At 35.3% G+C, this 22,264-nt stretch overlaps 1 protein-coding gene across 6 annotated transcripts in view; it reads right to left on the bottom strand.

The window, feature by feature from the left end:
• Positions 1-22,264, bottom strand: part of CHD7 (chromodomain helicase DNA binding protein 7) — a 231,432-nt gene that overhangs the window by 21,928 nt on the left and 187,240 nt on the right. For all 6 annotated transcript variants that reach the window (XM_074204185.1, XM_074204183.1, XM_074204186.1 and 3 more), the window contains 9 exons: positions 21,476-21,731; positions 8,720-8,930; positions 7,811-8,006; positions 6,995-7,162; positions 6,605-6,784; positions 6,259-6,369; positions 5,968-6,173; positions 668-867; positions 327-486 (listed from right to left, as the gene is read on the bottom strand). In XM_074204185.1, the coding sequence (XP_074060286.1) occupies positions 327-486; positions 668-867; positions 5,968-6,173; positions 6,259-6,369; positions 6,605-6,784; positions 6,995-7,162; positions 7,811-8,006; positions 8,720-8,930; positions 21,476-21,731 (1,688 nt within the window). The remainder of the gene's footprint in view (positions 1-326; positions 487-667; positions 868-5,967; positions 6,174-6,258; positions 6,370-6,604; positions 6,785-6,994; positions 7,163-7,810; positions 8,007-8,719; positions 8,931-21,475; positions 21,732-22,264) is intronic.

Below are 22,264 nucleotides of genomic sequence, written 5' to 3' on the forward strand. Positions count from 1 at the left end.
GGAAGAAGAGAAGAAAGGAGAGCAGAGGAGTGAGTAAAATCTCCTTCTACTGACAATTTTTTTCACAAGTTACCTAAATGTTGAATCCATATTATATAAACTGACCGTAACTCTCTACCAAATGTTTGTTGGAAATAAATCATCTTTAAAAACTTGATAACTATGCATCCAAGCATCACCTGAGTTGTTCTGACACTTCAAGAGAAACAGCACAGCTATGCAAAGATACTTAACACACATTCCAGGAGCTTTTACAAAAAAACAAAAAACACCACACATTTCAAAAAGAAACAGTGCTCACAGATATAAATCCTTTAAAAGCTTACTTGTTACAATGATGTTTCAAATGCTTCTTATAGCTATCCTCCTGAAACAAGGCATCTGGGTTGCAGCTTGCCAGCCAATCAGCATCCTGCAGCACTGGCTGTGCACTCTGGGCTTTCACTTTCTTTCCCTTCCTTCCCCTTGGCACTGGTGCTGATAAGCCTATAATAATAATAAAAGCTTTTCACCAACCAAATTGCAGTGTCAGAGTCAGATATTTATACTTAAGAGACAGGAAAATATAGGGTTTATGTTACATCTTTTTAACAGCAGTATGTCACACAGGTCTTAGCCAGCTCTTTGCCATCAATGAACCCCAAGTAGTACAATGACACCAACATACCAGAATGATTAACCAAGGCTCTGGTCTGGCCATCAGCTGTTGGAGTGATCAGATCCCAAATGAAGCTTTTGATATTTTCATCTCCTTTGTAATGATGGAGACAGTAGACTAGGATAGTCCGACAGATGGTTTCCACATCTTGTTCAGTTAGCTGACGTTTGTAACGTCCATGAGAAAGGATGTCAGTCCACCGACCCCAACTGTAGAGAAAATAGTCAGTGTGTTGATATTACATTGGTATTTACCTATCTTTCATTTAAATCTTCACAGATCAGTTGTATTGTGAAATTCTTGGTCAATACTAATGATAATTTTTTTTTACAGGTTAAATCATGGAAATTTAGTATCCAAGAACTGAATATATATTTTACATAGTAGGCAATAAGTTCACTGCTTGTAAATGTAGCAACTAAACTACCCTAAAAATAATCAGGTATATCTGCCTAACGTGGGTCTTCCAAATCAGCTGCAGTGGGCTGCCCTAAAACACTAATGGAATCCAGGGATATTAGAAAATATTGGAATCAATATTTGCATGATTTTATGCTCCTTAACTTTTAAACTAGAGGAATAGTTCAAGGTTAGGAATTACCACCCTGAAAAGAACAGTTCAGTAATGAGTGTTATGCTAGTATTTCTCCTCAATATTTTTCAAAGGGTTGTCATGAAAATTAATGAGAAAAACTGTAAAGTGCTTTCAGTTTCTGAAAAAGGAGTAGCAATCAAATAATAAAAGCACTCAATAGTGCCAGCCATTCAAAAGAAAAATTGAAATAATCAACATACTAGTAGAAGGAGAAAGGAAGAAACATGGCTATCCCATAGATATTTGTAGAAATATTCTTTCCAGTACTGGCCACATCTTCAGTCATTCTGCTCAGCTCAGAATGTCTGGCTGAGACAAGGGAGTTGGGAAATACCTTATTCTGCACTGCCACTTCTAGGTTCTTCCCCTATCTCCATGACTCAATAATCTTTCTTCCTCTGAGGTTCATGCTATTCATGTAATCCACCCAATCAAAATCCTGGTAGCTGCTTTCTACAAACCTTTCTTCCTCAATGAGTTCAGTACAAGGTTCACAATTTTTCTCTCCCCAACTCCTGTCCTCATATTAAGACACACACATAAACACACACACAGAAAGCAACACTCATTCAAATTTCCTAACCAAGTTCCTCAACCTTCTCACTTCCAACAAGCTACTCTTGTATTCCACCTTAGTCACAAAAGGAGATAGACATAATCTTGATCTTGCTATCTTCCACAAATATAGTAAGTACCTCCATGTTCAAGAATTCTGAAATCAATCCCTCATCTAATCATAATCAAATTAGTTTTCCTTTGTCCTCTGTTTTTTCCTATTCTTCATCTATACTGTGATCTAAACCATCAACTCTCCCAGACCATCTTCCAGAGACTCTCCAATCCAACTCTATATTGTCCTAATCTTTTAAATCTCCAATTCCCTTATCATATTGCTGATTATGCCCTGCCAAATCTCAGCCTTGGATCACTCCCACCACTTGGCACTGATGTTCCTATATACATGATGAAGAACCATGGAGAAAATCATGCTGACTGGGTCTACTAAAATCTTATTATCAAATAATCTCAATAGGCCCTCACTACTTTGAGGTAATCCTACTATACCTCCCTTATCAACTCACTATTCCTCTCACTCTCCACAGTGCTGCTTCCCAACTTTTTCATCCCTCCTCAATCTTCCCCACCCCCACTCCAAACCTCTCAACTGAAATCCTTTTCTCATATTTTACAGAAAATGTTGAGATCATTCACAGTAAGGCATTTAGTCTTCTCTCTTCCTCATCTCCTATCACTCTGAAGTCTTCTACTATTATCTTCTCTTTCACACTGTCTTACATGATTAAGTGGCCTTATTTGTTACAAAAGCTAATCCCTGTAGTTCAAGTAATGTCAATCCTTCATATATTTTCCAACAGATTGCCACCTCTGTTATCCTCACTCTACCATTTTTTATGTTTTTGCAAGGCAATGGGGTTAAGGGCTTGCCTAAGGCCATCTACCATTTATTTTTAATCTGTTTTTACTGGCTTGTTCTCACCATCTTTAAATATATTATCTTCCCCAGCTTGAAAAAAAATCTTCATTTGATTCTTCCCTCCTGACTATTTTCTTAAATTTCTTCTATTCTTTGTAGCTAAATTCCTTGAAAAGGTCATTTACAACTTTTTTCTCCTTTCAGTTTTCTCTTGCTTTCTTACAATTTGGCTTACCGCTTTATCATTTCATCAAAACTGGTATTTCCAAAGTTACCAATGATCTCTTAGTTGCAAAATACAATGAACTTTTATCAGTCCTCACTCTCCTTGACTTTCCTGAAACTTCTGATACCACTGATCTCTCTCTCCTCCTTGATCTTTTTGAGATGCCACTTTCTTCTGGTTCCTATCCTCTTTATATCCATTCTTTCTCAAGTCTCCTTTGCTGTATCTCATTTTTTCTTTTTTTAGGTTTTTGCAAGGCAATGGGGTTAAGTGGCTTGCCCAAGGCCACACAGCTAGGTAATTATTAAGTGTCTGAGGCTGGATTTGAACTCAGGTACTCCTGACTCCAGGGCTGGTGCTCTATCCACTACACCACCTAGCTGCCCCTCTGGATCTCATTCTGATCATGCTTTTCTAATCATAGGCATCCCTCAGAGTTCAGTCTTGACCGTATTCTCTTCTTCTATTCTAGTTCACTTGATGATTTCATCAGCTCTTATGGATTTACCATCTCTGTAATGAAGTCAGATTACCTTATTCTGTCCCAGTTTCTCTGCTGACCTCCAACATTGCATTTTCAACTACCTTTCAGAGATATCAAACTAGATGCTCAGTAGATATCCCAAAATCAATGTGTATCATTATCCCTCCCTACCCACTACCTTCCTTATTACTATAGAGGGCAACACCATCTCTGACACCCCAACCCCCTCCCGGTCTTCATATCTAAGTTGTTGCCAAGGCCTGTTGATTTCACCTTTGCAACATTTCTCAAAATATATCCCCTTCTGACACCATCACCACTCTAGTAAAGGCCCTCATCACTTCATGCCTAGACTATTGAAATACCCTACTAATGGGTCTATCCAGCTAAAAGTCTCTCCCTACTCCTTCATCCTACATTCAGTCACCAAAGTGATTTTCCTAGACTGCATATCCAATCAAGTCTCTCCCTTACTCAAAAAAACTCCAGTGGTTCTTTATGCCTCCAGTTTCAAATACAAATTGTTTCTTTGGCATTCAAAGCCAGTCATAGTCCCCCCCCTAGCTTTCCTGTAGTCTTATACCTTCCAGCCTACCACATTCTTTGATCTGGTGATACCAGTCTCTTGGCTGTTCCAGTAACAAGTTACTCCATCTCTTGTCAACAGGGATTTTTGCTGGCTGTCTCCATGCCTAATACTCTCCTTTCTCAATTCCACAGACTGACTTCCCTGGCTTCCCTTAAGTCTCAATTACATTCCCATCTTTTATAGAAAGTTTTTCTCATTTCCTTTTCTTATATTTTCCTTCTGTTAATTATTCCCTAATTTGTTCTCTATATACTTTTAGATATGTATAAATATATAAAGATATAGATATATTTGTTAGCTTATTGTTTCCTCCATATTAGACTGTAAGTTCCTTGAGGACAGGGACTGCCTTTTACCTCTTTTTTGTAACCCTGGCACACAGCAGTTAGGAACTTGACTGAAGGTAAACAAGATAGAATGGGAGTTAGACAAAGGTGTAGCCCTCCTAACAAGAGGAAGCAAGCTTGGTATGCATAGACCTGGAAAGTAGCTAATTGTAAGGTAATCAGAAAATCAAAATGTTTAATACAGCTGTTTTGGGGACAAGTTACTATTGAAGAATATAGAAAAGGTGAAAATAATAATACAAAGGCCTCATCAGAACTTTAGTATCTCAGAGTAGGAAGGCAGGTCATAATAAATCCAACTACTTATTTTGAGTAACTAAGGTCAAGGGACATGAAAAGACTAATTCAAGATCATATTATAATAATACCATTTTACATATTTATATCTTACATATTCACTTGTAATGGATTTTTAACAAATTAATTCATCACTAGAAATCTCATTGCAAGTTTATGTGATGAAAATGAAGTATTTTCTATACTGAGTTAACAGGTAAAAAGAAATGCTTTAAACAGTAGAAACTAAAAAGGGAAATGTACACATCATCCTCCCAAATGGTCTGAGAATTTAGGTAGCTGGGATATGAAGAGGACAGGATTAAAACAGTGAAGAGGAGAGAATAAATTAATTTGTGACAGGACAAAAATAAAAACAAAATAAATGCAGAACCTAAAAAAGTCAATATCTCAATTTTCCTCTTGTATTCAATGACTACAACTTGGTTCTTTGCTACAGTTACTATTGGAGAAGAAAAGATAATACACTTGTTACATAAGATGTCATGTAACCTATATCAATGAAATTCATTCTATGGGGATTATCAATTAGAAAAAGGCAAAAGATGTTACATGCAAAAGCAAAAGCAAATTATGATTTCACCTAATATTTCATGATTAGTGGGACTTTTGCTAAACTTCCTCCTGATATTGACCAATATATATGATAAGAAATGGTTACTTCCCATTGCTGAGGATTTAACTCTGCCACATTTTTTTGTTTGTTTTTAGGTTTTTTGCAAGGTAAACGGGGTTAAATGGCTTGCCCAGGGCCACACAGCTAGGAAATTATTAAATGTCTGAGACCGGATTTGAACCCAGGTACTCCTGACTCCAGGGCCAGTGCTTTATCCACTATGCCACCTAGGCGCCCCACTCTGTCACTTTCACTGGACCAACTTTTTGCCTCATTATAAACAATTCTACGATTATTAATTAGCATGACAGATCATACTCAAGACAATCCTTAGAGGTAGATACCCTCCCATTTTATATACTTTATATAATAATGAAGACCTAAGCGTTAGGTAGAGCTTTCCAGATGCTAAGTACTTTATGAATGCTATCTTATTTGAACCTTGACAGATAAAATGGGGATGAACCCCACTATATAAAGACTGAGCAGTTAAAAAATGAACTATGGCCACACAACTAATTAGCAAATGCAAGAGGGAGGACCCAAGTTTCCAACATTCTAAATTTTAAATTGAGCTCTTGTGACTCAATGCTGCCTTTCATGTTTTAGGATTTTGATCACTGGAATACATTGTGTATGTATCAAAATTCAGTAACTTAGTAACTAAAAAGTATAAGATAAGGAAAAACTTAAAACAGTTTATAAATGAAGTTTGCTTACCCATAAACTAAAAGATTCTTTTCAACTCTAAAACATTCACTCCTTGCATAACCCTGTGACTTGTCCTGAGGTCTCCGGGGCTTTGTGCTTGGCTTTTCTTCTGAATCACTTTCCAAATCTGAAAATTCCATCAGCTCATCTTCTTTAACAGCACTATAAAGTCGAGTTTGCTTCCGTACTCTTGGAGTGTCAATAACCAGGTTGTTCTGAAACAAAACCAGAAAGAAATGTGAAACTTGTAAAAAACAGTTCTACAGATGAGATAAGTATTTGAATGGGGCTTTTACTCACCCGTCCATTTAAAGCATCAATATCCAACTCAGCTTTCTTAGCCCACTTTTGCCAAAAATTTGGATCATCCAAGGATATGTCTGTCCTATTTCCAGATGCAACAAAACTAGCCTGGAGTTGAAGACATCTACATCAATATCATAGCTCTGTTTAAAAGCTTTCCCCCAACCCCCACAAACACACATACAATTCCTGAATTTATCATTCATTCAATAAATAGCAGGGTCCAAGAAAGGTCTTGGTTTAACAATACAACAGCAAATTATCAAGGAAAAGGTAGTGGTTTTTCCTTTACTCTGCTGCTTCCTAAAATAATCAGATCTCAATATTAAAGATTAATTCACACCTTAGCAAATGTAGATCCCTTTCCCTCAGATTCAATAGTAATGGTATGTGTCCGTCTCAGAAGTATCTGATCAATATCTTCTTCACAGAATTTAGATCCTTCATCCTCTTCATCCATAAGTGCACCATATGCACCTTTGCGTAGAAGATCTTCTATTTCTTTCTTGGAAAGTTGTTGCACCTAAGACCAAGGAATAGAATGTATTAACACTTTATTTCATAAAGAGAGGAGGTATAATAAATTCAGGTATAATAAAGCAAAATACAAATAAATGTTTAATACATTCTGAGAGTAAAATTATTTTGCCCCCAAAATAAGTATAAACTAATAAGCAAAGAATAAGTACAGAGTTTGGGAAAATTTTCTTTCTTTCTTTTTTTAATTTTTTACCCCATTTGTAGCATTTTCTCTTCCACTCATGGATTGTAAAACAGCTTTATCCAATCCAAGCTTCAAGCTTGCTTTGTCAAACATTTCTCTTTCATAAGAATTTCTTGTGATCAATCTGTAGATTTTGACAGATTTGCTTTGTCCTATTCTGTGACATCTAGCCTGGGCCTGGAAAACAAAGAAATTAGTGAAGGCTGACAGAGAAAAAGAATATTCATTTGCAAATTAAATAAATATAATTGATCCAATGAGTTTAGATGTTTTGTTTTTTTAGGTTTTTGCAAGGCAAATGGGGTTAAGTGGTTTGCCCAAGACCACACAGCTAGGTAATTATTAAGTGTCTGAGACCGGATTTGAACCCAGGTACTCCTGACTCTAGGGCCGGTGCTTTATCCACTGTGCCACCTAGCTGCCCATAGATGTTTTTTAAATATTAATAATAAGCCAGTAAGACAAAGTTTATAATGTTTAATACACTTAACAAAGTAATACAAGTTGGCTTTTTTGCATAGTCTATTGCATTACAACCAGAATTAGATAACAAAATTTTAAGTAACCTATCTTATAATTATCTGCTTTATATATTACTTATATCCTTCATATTTTACACACACACACACACACACACACACACTTGATATCTTCCCTGTTAGAATGGAAACTTCTCACAAGTAGGAATTGTTTTAATCACTATATTTGTAGCACCAGAGCCTAGAACTTTTATAAATGTTTTTTAATTGATCTTTTTTACTAAGGATCATAATAGTTAAATACTATTTTTAAAAAAGTTAAAAAGGAACTGTCTCCTGGGTTTACCTGGAGGTCATTTTGGGGATTCCAGTCTGAGTCAAAGATGATGCAGGTATCAGCAGCGGTCAGATTAATACCCAAACCTCCTGCTCTTGTACACAGGAGGAAAACGAACCTATCAGAGTCAGGCCTAGAAAACCTGTCAATAGCTGCCTGGCGAAGGTTGCCCCTTACTCGGCCATCAATCCTTTCATATGGGTACCTGAAATAGATTAATATCACAAAAAGGTCTGGCAAGGTCATATTGTGTTTCTCTAAATCCTTATTCTCCTCAACCCAATACAAATTAGATATTCATACTATTCAGTATGATGGACATGTTTATTTACTAGCAGAATAATAATAATATGTAAAGTCATAATATGTATGAGCTATAAGGAATCTTAAAAGATCATTTAGTCAAACTCTTTCATTATACAGATAATGAACCAGTATTTTAATTCACAGCAATGAGGGGCTATCTTTTTTCTTTGTTTAAAAAATTAATAGACATCTCTCCCCTTCTGAAAACAATTTTTTCCTTCCAATGTAAAATTTGACTCATAAAAATAACTATCACACATAATCCCAAAATAATTTTCAGTCAACTCCAATGTAATTTATTTTCTTGATGAGAATTGACTCTCACCTTCTCCATAAAAAAAAAAAACAACAAATGTTGAACTACAGGATAGCCCAGTAAAATCTACAAAGCAACAATACTGAAGCCATTACGCAAAATACAATTAAAGAGGAATGTCCTAAGAGTGTTTCCCACCTCCCCTCTATCTTGCTATCAGTTAGATCACTGATATAAAACAAACTCTAGTGGTTCAGTTTTCATATTTATCACAAGTGTCACTTTTAGATTCTCAAAAAGTTAATATTTGTAGGTTGATTTTTATTTCATTTTTGTTATTATACTGTTGCCCTTACCGTCTTTGAATGAGGTAGTCTTCCAGTATGTCCAAGCAGCGCACCATCTGGGAAAAGATAAGCACCCTGTGGCCACCAGCCTTCAGTTTTGGCAGCAGCTTGTCAATCAGTACTAGCTTGCCAGCAGCCTGGATCATTGCCTGGAGCTGAAAATCTGGAGAGTCTGCATTGTGTGTTTCTTTAAACTCTTCCAAAATTTTCTCTTCAGCACCTGCAGAGATTGGACAGCATTTCGTGAATATTATAAAAGGTTTTTATTACTAAAAACAATGAACTTGCTTTCAAGACCTGATTGCAAGCTTTAGGAATGGTGCAAACTCTATACTTACATTTATGAAGAAAAATACACCTATTTACTCATAACTAAGTCTATGTAAAAAAAATGCACAGAAGGGATCAAAGTTTTAAATATAACACATTTGAAGGAAAAAGACATTTTCCCAACAAACAAGTGTTTGCTGTCTGTAATAACTGAATTTCAACAACAGACTGTTAAGCCAGAAGTGGCAGAAACAAGCCAATGGGCCAGATACCTATGGAAATTTTGGAAGCTAAATTGTTAAAGAAATGAAGAAATGTTTACTGGCTGAATATAAACACAAACAACCAAAATATGTTCTAGGATTAAGAAAATGACATTTTAAAAACTGGAGTACAAGTGCGGCAATTTAAAGTCTATCAACACGTATTAATATAGTCATTGCCCAAAATCAATACAAAGCAAGGCTCATATTTCCAAGTTATTCAATGATTTATTTTTTAAAGAACCTTTAAGCATTTTCTTTTTGATACCCCCCCCCAAAGCTAGCCAAGGGAAAAAATGCTACCTATAAGTATCCAAAGTTCTTTTGTTTACATTGTGCTAAGTATTTCTTATAAGAACTTCTAATCTTAGTGAGGTGAGCAGAACCAAGAGAATATTATACATATTAACAACAGCATTGTGAGAGTATCAACTATGATGGATGCAGCTCCACTCAATAGTTCAGAGATCAAAAACAACCCTGAGAGACCTATGAGAGACCTATATCCACATCCAGAGGAAATCTGGATGCAGAGCAAAATATATTATATACTCTTTTTTAAAACATTTTTATGTTTTTCCTCTCTCATGTTTTTTCCCTTTCCCCTTAGTTCTAATTCTTCTTTCACGGCATGACTAATATGCAAATATGTTAAACAGGAATGTATATATACAAATTTTACCAGATGATTTGGCACTATGGGGAGATAGGACGGAAGGGAGAGTGGTAGAAAAATGTGAAACTCATAAATTTGCAAATGGATGAATGCTGAAAAACTATCATTGCATGTAATTGGAAAATTAAAATAAAATTTCAATAAAAAAAAAGAAACTCCATTCCTGAAGTACTCTTCCCCCATCCAAATCATACTTGGTACTTGTTTTGAGGAACTTCAAATGTATAAAAGAAAGAAGTATTTTCATTCTCCAAAACTGACTTATTATTAATGGATTATTTAGACACAAAACTTTCCAAAAAGTTAAGGAATTTAAACTTAGAATTATAAAGTCCTTGATCTCTGAACTGCTGAGTGGAGCTGGATCTATCATAGTTGGTACTTTCATAATCTGTTGTTAAGGTTCTGCTCACTCAACTAAGAACAGAAGTTCTTTTATTTATTTATTTGTTTATGTTTGTTTGTTTGTTTGTTTAATTATTTTAGGTTTTTGCAGGGCAAATGGGGTTAAAGTGGCTAGATAATTACTAAGTGTCTGAGGCTGGATTTGAACTCAGGCACTCCTGACTCCAGGGCTGGTGCTCTATCCACTACACAATTTAGCCGCCCCAGAATAGAAGTTCTTATAAGAAATATTTACCACAAATGTAAATCTAATCTCTAATCATGTCTGGGAAATAAATATGAGATACCTTTTGATTCAAGCTAGATTCAATAAAAATCTAGTCAGACTGAAAATCTAGTTGAAATAAAAATTCTTAGGAGGCAGATTTTTGTCCACTATACTACTCCCTTGTCACAGGAATTAACTTGTCAATCAACAAGCATTTGTTAAATACAAACCATATACAAGATATATACTGAGTATGAAAGTTCATAATCTCCCCTTCCCATTACTATTTTTTCAATATTTGCATTAATTGTGTATATTTATACATGCAGTCAATTTTTCAAAAGTTAGATAAATAGGAAAGAAAAGCATTTAATCAAACAAAACTGCCTTCAGAAGCTAATCTCTACAAATGTATGCCTGTGAAACACTAACTAGTAGGAATAAACCCATGCTATAAGTCATCTGTACAAATATGATATGTTAACACTATGTTGTGTATGTGTGTCTAAGAAGCAATTAAAAGCATTCAATTCCTTCATCAAGCACCAAAACTCCCTAGAAAAACTAACTTTTCTTCTCCTGAAGAACTTTTAAAGTTCATACAAAAAAATGTTTCAAAAAATCTTCATGTGTTTTCAAACTTCACATAATAGTCAGAAAGACAAAAGAAAGGATCTCTGACAAGAGAAACACCAGTATTTCCAAATAGTATTTTTTCCCTTTTTCTGCCCCACTCCAACAAGTCATATATTTATAGCATTTTAGGATCTATTTTTCTCATAAAAACCTTATCATTAAGGCAGTGTTTTGTTATTTTCACTTTATAGATGGCAAAACTGAATTTCACTCATTTTACCATTCATCCCATAGCTACTATTGATTGGTTTGAACCCAGGTCTCTAGACTTTAAATCAGACATTTACTTTACATGAACAATAATAATAGACAGGTTAGCTAACATTTATATATGCACTTATTTTGTTCAGAAACTACTAAGTCCTCCACAATTATTATTTGAGTCTCACAACCCTGGGAAATTATTTTCTCCATTTAACAGTTGAAAAACTGAAGCAAATAGAAGTTAAGTGACTTGCCCAGAGTCAAACAGCCAGGAAGAGTTTGAGGCTGAATTTAAACCCAGGTCTCCCTGATTCCAGGCTCAGTGCTCACCAGGCTTCTAAGAAGACAGTTATGAGAGGTCCTTGGAAAGTTAACTTTTCTGATTACAAAAGACTAATAACTGAGAGATGCTTATGTGATATTTTAATTAATAATAAAGTACCCTGGGTAGATATATCCTCACATTCACAATTAGTTGATTATAGTTTCAGCTTACTATTAAAGTTCATATTGAATTCAAATTTTCTGATCTCAAATCCAGTGTTTCCCTACAGCAGCATACCAATAAAAAAAAGTATCCAAAGAAATAAACTAAATATTCTGGATATTTATTCATCAACAATGATAACTAGTTTTTTTTGACAAAACAAACTTTGATTAAAAAAATAATTCATTTAGAGATAACTTTGAACATATCATTAAACAAAAGCTAGATTTTGGGGACTAAAAAAGTTTATTTACTAGCAAAGATGAGGTCAAAGAACTTTAATGAAGTATCTTGCTCCCTGGCAAGGACTAGGCAAATCCCTGCACTAGTCAAAAAGGATTAAATGTTTAAACTACTGCACCCACACCCATCCCATTGTCTACCTTACAGATACTACTTGAAGATACTAACTTGACCCCTTAGGGCAGTCTATGTGACTTGCAGTCTGGGATACCCAGTCCTTAATCTCTTCCTAGTACCACCCTAACTCTTCCCTTATACCTTTCCCCAAAACTACCCCTTTATAACCTGCTGGCTGCTGTTATCAGACTTACAATACCCTAACAACTACTCTTACTTTCTTAATTTTGCTACTTTCTTAAGGAACCCAAATGATTTCCTTATGAAATACATCCCGTGTTACTGCTCAATTTCCTCTTACTTTAAAATCCATAGTAATGTGTAAATAAATTTAGAAAAGAGTCAGACATGATTGAATACTCATACATATAAGGATTTTTTGAAGAGGTTATACAAATACAATGTTTTATATTGACATGAAATAAAAGGATCATTAGACAACCAATATTGAAGATCTGGAGATTTAAGCGGAGGTTCTTTTACTTCCTAGTTGGTTTGGATACTTTCTAGTTTCATGACTTTAGCCAATTCACAAAATTCTCTAAATATTAATTTCTTTTATCTATAAAAGGGAAAATTAACATAAGGAAACACTTGGCAAATTATAAAAGTGTATTATAAATGTAAATATATACACACATATATAATGCTATTCAATTAGACTATATGGAATGCTAATTAATACATAAATACTTACTAGTATTCCTGATGCAATCAAGGATTATTGGACAGAGAAACCAATCTGTTTCCTCTTCCCTGACCAAGTATCTTACATTAAAACTGACCCCTATCTCATTGTCCAAACTAAGGGAAACAAGTCAAAGAACTTTTTTAGCATCTTACCTAGTTCCTCCAAAGCAAGAAAAATCCCTGCCCCAAGGCACAAGATAAGCACCCATCCACAAAAAAAAAAAAAAAAAATTGATCCCTGCCCTAGCCTGAAAGGATTAAGTCTTCCAGCAACTGCCTCTCAACTACAAATCCCTAATTACCCTCATCTCCCAGGAGTTACAGCCTCCAACAAATACCTAATTATCTCATCTTCCTTTCCCTTTAAAAACACTCTATTTGGCTAAATCTTCCTTAGCAAGGTCAGCCCACTCTTGGGGAGCATGATCCCCATCCAAACAAATTATCATGATTCTATACCTTTTCTTACTGCTTACCCTTTTATGGCAGCTATTGTTACTGTTGCTGTCCCTTACTCTACTAACCACAGCAATACCTAAATAAACTGTTTTTTTGTTCCTATATTCTTCTGGGTTGGAGTCCATTTTTTAAGTGAATCCTTTCACATTTGCTCAGACCAACTCCTGAACTCTTTAGCAGACCACATTTTCTGGGAATACTAAGTCTCTTTAACTTTAACATAACTTTATTCTGCTTGTACTGGAATCTGTACATCAAATTTTATTTGAAGTTAATAAATTATCATTTCGGGGTTAGGCCTAGGTTGTAAGGTTGGATTTTTTTGATCATGCAGAAATGGTTATTCTGGATATTTAACCAGCATTCAGAAGCCATCAACAAAGATGATTTGCTCTTATAGATCAATAGAAAAGTTAGCACAATCTTTCTTTATACCAATTTTCCTCTCTAATTTTACCTTCTCTCTTTAATGGAGTTAGCAACTATTCACAGAGGGAAGGTTTCAATTAATCCTGATCATCCAAGGACCTTATCTAATTTTCTAATATTAAATGATAAGCACAGGACACTTAATTCCAATAGAGGTCTTACCAATACTGACTATAAAGATTTATTTATTTAACCCTGTAGCCTGCTTGATTTAAAAAAAAAAAAAGTTCATATTGGATATATTCAGCCTGTCTATATTAAGTCTGAGAGATGCTTTTCTGTTATACCATTAAACTCAACTTGTACAATTTTTTTAAATAAATGTACTTCAAATTAATTTCCCCTTATAACAGGAAGTATTCCAGTCATTAAAAATTTTAAGCTTAAATTTGAAGCTTATACTTTTCAGCTCCAAATCATCCACTGGCTTGGTATACTTTCTTGTCCATCCTCCAAATTATTCAAGTAAATGAAAATATATTAAATGCCTATTATGAGGAAGCTATTATGCTAAGGATACAAAGAGAAACACTATACTTGGAATTTACAATCTAATTGTTGTAGGATGGAGGGGTCAAGCAAGTTTTAAGGAAGATGTGACCCTAGGGCCTTGAAGGAAGGGAGGAGGACAGATATAGGAATTGAGTCTAAATAGGATAGTGGACAGCATAAACAAGGCAAAAAAAGCCTCTGAAAAACAAGAAAAAGAAAGAATTATGAGATAATATATACTTTTAGAAAATGATAGTAATATACTGTCTGTAATACCAAATACATCTAAAAAAACTCTTATGGTCAGATATGTGCCCAATAGCTGCATTCATCAAACAAGGGTTTTTCCCATTAAGAGTTATAATAAGGGGCTTTAGAATCTCTATATAAAGCAAGTTTTGTCATTTTGATCCATATTTAACTTTGACAAAATATGCAATATGGGTCAATAAAATAAAGAAGTAAATATTCTATAGACTGAATAAATATATTTAACATATCACTATTTTTCAAATATATATAATGTATGTGTGATTACAAAATACAAATTACTTGATTCATAGTATCTTTTATTATGTATTTTCTTAATCAACAATTTGATAATATAATTATCATATGGAAGGTCTACAAAATTTCTTAATGATAAGAGAGCCTTTGTGCTTAAAAAAAAAAGAGTTGGGAACCACTACTTTATACCACAATTTCCTAATATACAGATATATTTAAAGTATAGATTTAATAAGCATTTCAGAAGTGGATTGTAAAGAAAGATAAGCTAACCTCCAGGGTAGAACAAATAAGTAATTAGCTACTGCAACTATTAAATGAGTTGAACAGTGACAAAGCAATGTAAATTAAGTCAACTAGTATTTATTAACCACCTACTATGTACTAGGAACTGTACTAAACACCAGAACAGGGGAAAAATTATCTTTGATCTCATAGCGTTCACAGTCTACAGGGGACAACATAAAAACTATGTATGTACATACAAACAAAATGTATTCAGAATAAAGACATTAAGATTAAGGTGATTTGGCAAAGGTTTCTTGAAGAAGATAAAACTTTAGCTGAAGACTTGAAGAAGTTAGTAAAGTGAGAAGAAAGAAATGAAGGAGAGAATTCTAAGCATGGGAAATAGCCAGTTTAAATCCAAGGAGTGAGCAGATGGAGTAGTGTGTGAAGGTGACCAGGATCACTGATTCTAAGAGTATGTGGAGGAGAGTGAGCTACAAGATGAAAAAGAAAGGAAAGGAATAGGTTATAAAGGGTGTCAAAAGCCAAATTGAGGACTTTATATTTGGTCCTTGAGGTAAAAGGTAATCACAGAAGTTTATTGAATAGGAGGATTAAATATGGTCATAGCTGAGCTTTAAGAAGATCTCTGACAGTTGGTGATAGATAAGTTGGAGTGTGAAGAAAGTTGAGGCAAGGACCAATCAGAAGGCAATTACAGATATGAGGTGATAAAGAACTACAGTGTCAATAGAGAAAATAGTGGCAGTATCAGGGGAGAAAGAGGGCATATTTAAGGTAGTTTATGAAGGTACGAAGTTTTCTGACGGGGGTGTAACAGACTGGAAATGTGTAAGGAGGTCAGAGTGCGAAGTTGAGGATGACACTTAGGTTGTGACCTGGATGACTGGGAGAATGTGATCCACAGTAATAGGGAAGTCTGGAAGGAGGAGGGACTTGATGGAGAAAGATAAGTTCAGCTTTGGATATGTTGAATTTAAGATGTCAAAGGGATATCCATTTTGAAATGTTCCTTAAGCAGGTAGAGATGAGAGGCTGGAGATTAAGAGGGAGGTTAGAACTAGATGAAATGATCTGAAAATTATCAGTTTAGAGATATCTGAATCAGGTGAACTGATGAGAACAAAAAATAATGGGAGAAGAGAAAGGAATCCATTACAGAGTCTTGGGATGGGGGGGGGGGTTCCCACTGTTGGGAACGGATGAACAAGCTGAAGTTCCAGCAAAGGAGATTGAAAATGAATTGTCAGACTAACAGAGAGAATACTGTCATTAAAAAAAAAAAATCTAGAGAAGAGAGTATCAAGAAGAGGGTGTTTGGGGTAAATAGTGTCAAAGGCTGCTGAGAAGACAAGAAGGATGAGGATTGAGATCAATTGTCATTGAAAATTACTATTAGGGCAATTAAAGATCATTAAAGACTTTGGAGAAAGCAGTTTTAGTGGAATGATAAAAGTCAGAAGAAAAACAACCAAGAGTTAAAAAGACAGAGAGGTAATGGAGGCAGATAAAGGTGGCAGGGGAAAGATGTTACTATCATCATTGGCTAACTTAAGTCAACAAGATAGACATTAAAGCTCATGCATTAAGAGACACATGGCTTATAGAAGAGGGAAGTTGCAGTCCTGCTGCACTCTTGTCAGGCCAACTGTAATGTATACAGTTTTGGGTGCCACATTTTAGGAAGAATATTGACAAATTGGAGAATATCCAAAGAAGAGTGATCATGACAGTGAAGTGATATATGATATATATATATGTATATATATATATATATATATATATATATATATATACACATATATATATATGAATAATCCATCCATTCAATAACTCTACTTTGTTCTTAATATGAGCCAGGAACCTTGATAGTCGCAGGAAATTTGAGATCAAAGAAAATCCTTCTGCTCTAGTAGTGTACATTCTATTTGGAGAACAGGACAGAAATATATAAGAAAGTACAAAATATAAAGTAACTCTGAGAGAGGCGGAAGCTATGGAAAAGTCTCATGGAGGAGATTTTTTTTGAGAAGAGTAATGACATGTCAAATGCTTTATTTTTGCAGTTGGGTGGATGCATGGATGGACTGAAGAGAAAAGACACTTGAAAGCAGTAAAGTTAGTTAAGATGCTATTGCAGTAGTCCTAAGAAGAGGACCAAACCTAGTGTTTAGCAGAGTGCCTGTCTCAAAAAAATGTTTAATAAATATTTATTGACTTAACTGAACTTGAGCTGTGGACATGTGAGAGCAGAGAAGAATTGAATACAAGGGATATTGTAAAGACAGAACTGACTTAAGTGACTGGATACAGGAACAATGATATGATTGAAGAGTTTAGGGAATTTCATCAATCTGGATGACCAAAAAGATAGTGATATCCTTAACAGAAATACATGTATTTTTATGGAATTAGAAAATTAGTCCAGTCTGGACAAATTGAATTTGCAATGCTTGCAGGACATACAGTTCAAAATATCTCATAGGTTACAGGTGATATGGGATTGTAGTTCAGGAAAAAGAGACTAAAGATGGATGTATGTATCTGGGAATCATTTGTGTAATAATTATCTGTGTAAGCATCCATGAAAGCTGATAAGTACACCAAGAAGGAAGAGTTCCCAGGTCAGAGCTCTGAGGGATACCCACAATATTGTATTCCTTCTTCATAAGGTCTTTCCTGTTCACACCAGTTACCAGTATAACTCACACCTCTCTCACTTTTTCCTATCAAACTTTGAAAGGGCAGGGACTACTTCACATCTGTCTTAGTATCCCCTAAATCTAGCACAACGTCTGCCTCACACTAAATGCTTAATAAATGCTTGTCAGTTAAGCAAATGGTGATGATCCAAGAAAGGAGACTGACCAGAAAAGTAGGAGAAACAAAAACAGAAAAGTATTAAAAAGCCCAGAAGAATAACCAGAAAAAAAAGGTGGTCAATCACATTAAATATTGCAAAAATATGGTTATTGGATTTAACTATTAAGAGATAAAGAGAACAGTTTCAGTTGAATGGTGAGGGAAAAAGTAAGACTGTAAAGTAACAGCAATGAATGAAAGCAGCCTTTTCTAGGAGTTTAAATGTGAAACAAGGAAGTCAATTTCAGACAATAGCAGGGTAATATAAAGATTTGTGTTCTTTCTAAGGAAAAGAGAGCTGGGCTTATTTAAAGGCAGCAGGGAAGAAATCAGTATACTCAGAAAGGATGATTGCAGCAATAAGCTGTCAAAAGAGACAGAAGTGCATGAGATGAATAGGATAAATAGAGAAGAAGGTCCTTAGGAATTAGAAGAAAGGATCAAAAACTGAGGGATCATATCTAAGGGTTCTGAGTTATGGAATAAGGGTAAAGGAGGGATAGTATGTGCTGAACACAAAAACTATGCCAAAATATGTTGAATATTTCCCCAACTGAGCTTTCCCATGGATCCTTCTCCTTTTCAATCCCCCTATGTGAATTCAAGAGCTCATTTTATCTTTCATTCAGACTAATGCAGTTAAATCTGGATCTAGACTAATTCAGTTCCTATTTAGTTAGCCTAAAGTCATGTTCTTGTCCTAATCTGCTCAGCAGCCTACCATCTTAGTTAAATCTTCCCAAAGGATAACTTAGTCACAAGTTTAATAAAACCAGCATTTTAAAAAATGTTTACCTAACAGTCTCCTCACAAACACCTAGTATTATAAATAGTGCAAGTTCTACTAGCCCCATTTTATAGCTGAGGAAAAAGAAGTTTTGAATGTTTAAGAGACTGACACTAGCTCACATAATGTTCAAGACCAATTTTCTTGAGTCCTAAACCAGTAGCTGCCCTTGCTTTAAAATTTTCAATAGCTTTCCATTGTCAAATAGGTAAGAACTTTTGAGCCTGTCATTTGAGGTATTTCATTTTAAGACCCTAATATGCAACATATCCAACATATCTCCCACTATGTTCCTATACATACAGCCAAGTTGTAGTATTTACCATGTCCCAAAGAACTCCTAAGCATTCTCCACTCCACTGTCTCAATCTAAGTAGTCTCCCCTACCCCTTCAGATTTCCTGAGTTCAGTCTAAATATTTGGATCTTTATTTTTTGGGGGGGTTTTTGCAAGGCAAACAGGGTTAAGTGGCTTGCCCAAGGCCACACAGCTAGATTTGAACCCAGGTACTCCTGACTCCAGGGCCAGTGCTTTATCCACTACGCCACCTAGCCGCCCCTGGTCTTTGTTTAAACACCACAGTTCTTTCTCTGGATACAGATGGTTTTCTCTATCGCAGATACCCTAAAATTATCCCTGATTATTGCACTGATGTAATGAGCACTTCCATTAAGGATGATCATCACTCCCATGTTGCTGTTACAGTGTATAATGTTCTTCTAGTTCTGCTCATCTAGCTCAGCATCAATTCATGCAAATCTTTCCAGACTTCTCTGAAATCCCATCTCTCCTGGTTTCTAATAGAACAATAGTGTTCTATTACATACATACATATCCACAACTTGTTTAGCCATTCCCCAATTGAAGGACATCCCCTCAATTTCCAATTCTTTGCCACCACAAACAGAGCTGCTATTAATAATTTTGTACAAGTGATATTTTTACCCTTTTTCATGATCTCTTCAGGGTATAGACTGAGTATAGGTATTGCTGAATCAAAGGGTATGCACATTTTATTGCCCTTTAGGAATAGTTCCAAATTGCTCTCCAGAAAGGCTGGATCATTTCACAGCTCCACCAACAATGCATTAGTGTCCCAGATTTTGATCATTGGTAATTTTGGAAAGAGCAGTGTCAGTTGAGTGAAGAGTCAAGAATCAAGGAAAAGCCTGATAATCTGGTAGAATGGAAGAGTGGTGGTTCCTCGAATGGAAACAGAAAAGTACAGAAGAGAAGTGGGGATGTACCTGTGCTGTATATCAGTGCACATAGTAACCTACCCACATCTGTCCAATCATTTGCTTTTCACTCTTTCCATCCAAAAATGAAAGAAAAAGAGAAAAAAGGAAAAAGAAAAAAGGATATATGTAGATCTTGCTTTCTTACATTGTACTTTATCCACACCACCACCTAGCTGCCCCTTTTTTGGATCTTTCTTATCCTTCAAGAACCAGCTCAAATGCTAACTCCTCAATTCATTGTCTCTTATAGTACTTAACTTGGGGCACTTAACACAGTACCTTTCAGTATAGTTATTTGAATACATGTTGATGGAAACAGGGTGGTACCAGGGATGCTAGATTTGAAGTCAGATGATCTGAGATTGAATCCTGGCTGCATGAAATTGGGGAAATCCTTTAACCTCTTTAGGCCTCAGTTTATTCAGCTTTAGCATGAGAGCTGAGTAAGATAACTTCCAAAATTCAACTTTAAATCCATAATACTATGATTCCCTAGCTTGTAAGCTCCCTGAGGGTAGGGATGTCATCCTCTTTGTCTTTTATCTCTCAATACAATGTACATATAAAAGCAGTCAGATAATGCAGTGGATAGAGGTGCTAAGCCTGTAAATTCAAAGTTGCCTTCAGACACTAGTTATATGACCCTGGGAAAGTACTTAATCCTGTTTGCTTCGGTTTTTCTGTAAAATGACCTGGAGAAGGAAATGACAAGCAATTCCATTATCTTAGCCAGGAAAATCCCAAATGGGGTCATGAAGATTCAAACTGACTAAACACACTGAACATAGTAGTCAGTCAATATGATACATGAACATTTTTATAGAATATAATCACACAAATCTAAAGAATTTGGGTGAACAAAATTACAATTAAGCTGATAATAACTGACCAAAAAATAGTTTCATATAAAAGTTACAAGGTTTTCTCTTCAATGACAGATCTTCTAGGTCCCTCTCACCAATAGAAAATCCCCAAACATAAAATGCTTGGGGATGGACAATTGCACACTCTCTTTAATGCTTTCTTCTTTAATTTTTTTTTATTTAAGGCAATGGAGTTAAGTGACTTGCCAAAGGCCACACAGGCTTTCTTCTTTTCAATGCTTTTCTAATTCTTCTGATTTAATAAGGCCAGGACTTCAGTTGGTGCTGATCTCCTTTTAACATCTTTGAGCTTCCCATTACAGTCAGCCAAGGAAAGTTGCTAATCTCCATTTGAACTAAGATGCTATGCCACAGACTCAGTAGTGACTGTAGCAATCATGAGCAGGGGTGTCAGCCACCATTGAAAGGTAGTTTAAAGGGGTGGCTAGGTGGCACAGTGGATAGAGCACTGGCCCTGGAGTTCAAATTTGACCTCAGACACTTCATAATTGCTTAGCTGTGTGGCCTTGGGCAAGCCACTTAACCCCCATTGCCTTGCAAAAACTAAAAAAAAAAAAGGTAATTTAAAATCAGCATGAACTACAAGTCAATGAATAATCAACAGGTAAAATGTAGTTTGGCCAGAAATTAAATAAGCTTAAAACAGATAAGCTTACCATTAATAAGGTATGGATGATTGCAGCATTTTCTCAATTCCATCATAGTGTTTAAAAGGTTAGGGACATTAGCCTGACCACCCCCTTTGGAGAGAAATGTGAAATTCTTTTCCAGGATGGCACGGTAATATTTCTTTTGAATGTTGGTTAATTCAACTTCAATAATAGTTTCTTCTTTCGGGGCCAAATTCTTCTCTACATCCTCCTTGAGGCGTCTCAACATCATTGGCTTCAAAATAGCTTGAAGTTTTTGCACCTGAAAAAATCCCCAAACAAACATACTTTTGGTAAATAAATGCATAATGATTTAACTAACATATTAAAACTACCATTTTTCACCTGAAATGAGGAGTGTCTAATGTGTCTACCAATAATTTGAAAGTAATTTTTTTCTTTCCCAGCCTTTTCTAATTATTCTGTTGAGGGAATAGTTTTTTTTTTATTATCCCTTTCATAATTGAAATCCATGAAAGTTGAATGGATCAATACACACACACACACACACACACACACACACACACACAAAAGGATTTTGTCACTTGAGAATTCTTTTATTTTGAATATATCTTATATGCACAGTTATTTGCATATTATCTTCCCCATTAGATGTAAGTCCTTTGAAGGGAGGGACCATGCTTTAAACTTTCTTTATATCCCCCAACACTCAGCATAATAGTTCAGTTAGTAAGAAATGCTTATTAACTCTATATAGCTCCTATTCAGTTCTGAACTTCATTTTCCATCAGCAAATCTCAGCCCCACAACAGGTACCATTTGGGAGGGAGCTCC

The sequence above is a fragment of the Macrotis lagotis genome, chromosome X (assembly GCF_037893015.1).
Source record: "Macrotis lagotis isolate mMagLag1 chromosome X, bilby.v1.9.chrom.fasta, whole genome shotgun sequence".
NCBI lineage: Eukaryota > Metazoa > Chordata > Mammalia > Peramelemorphia > Peramelidae > Macrotis > Macrotis lagotis.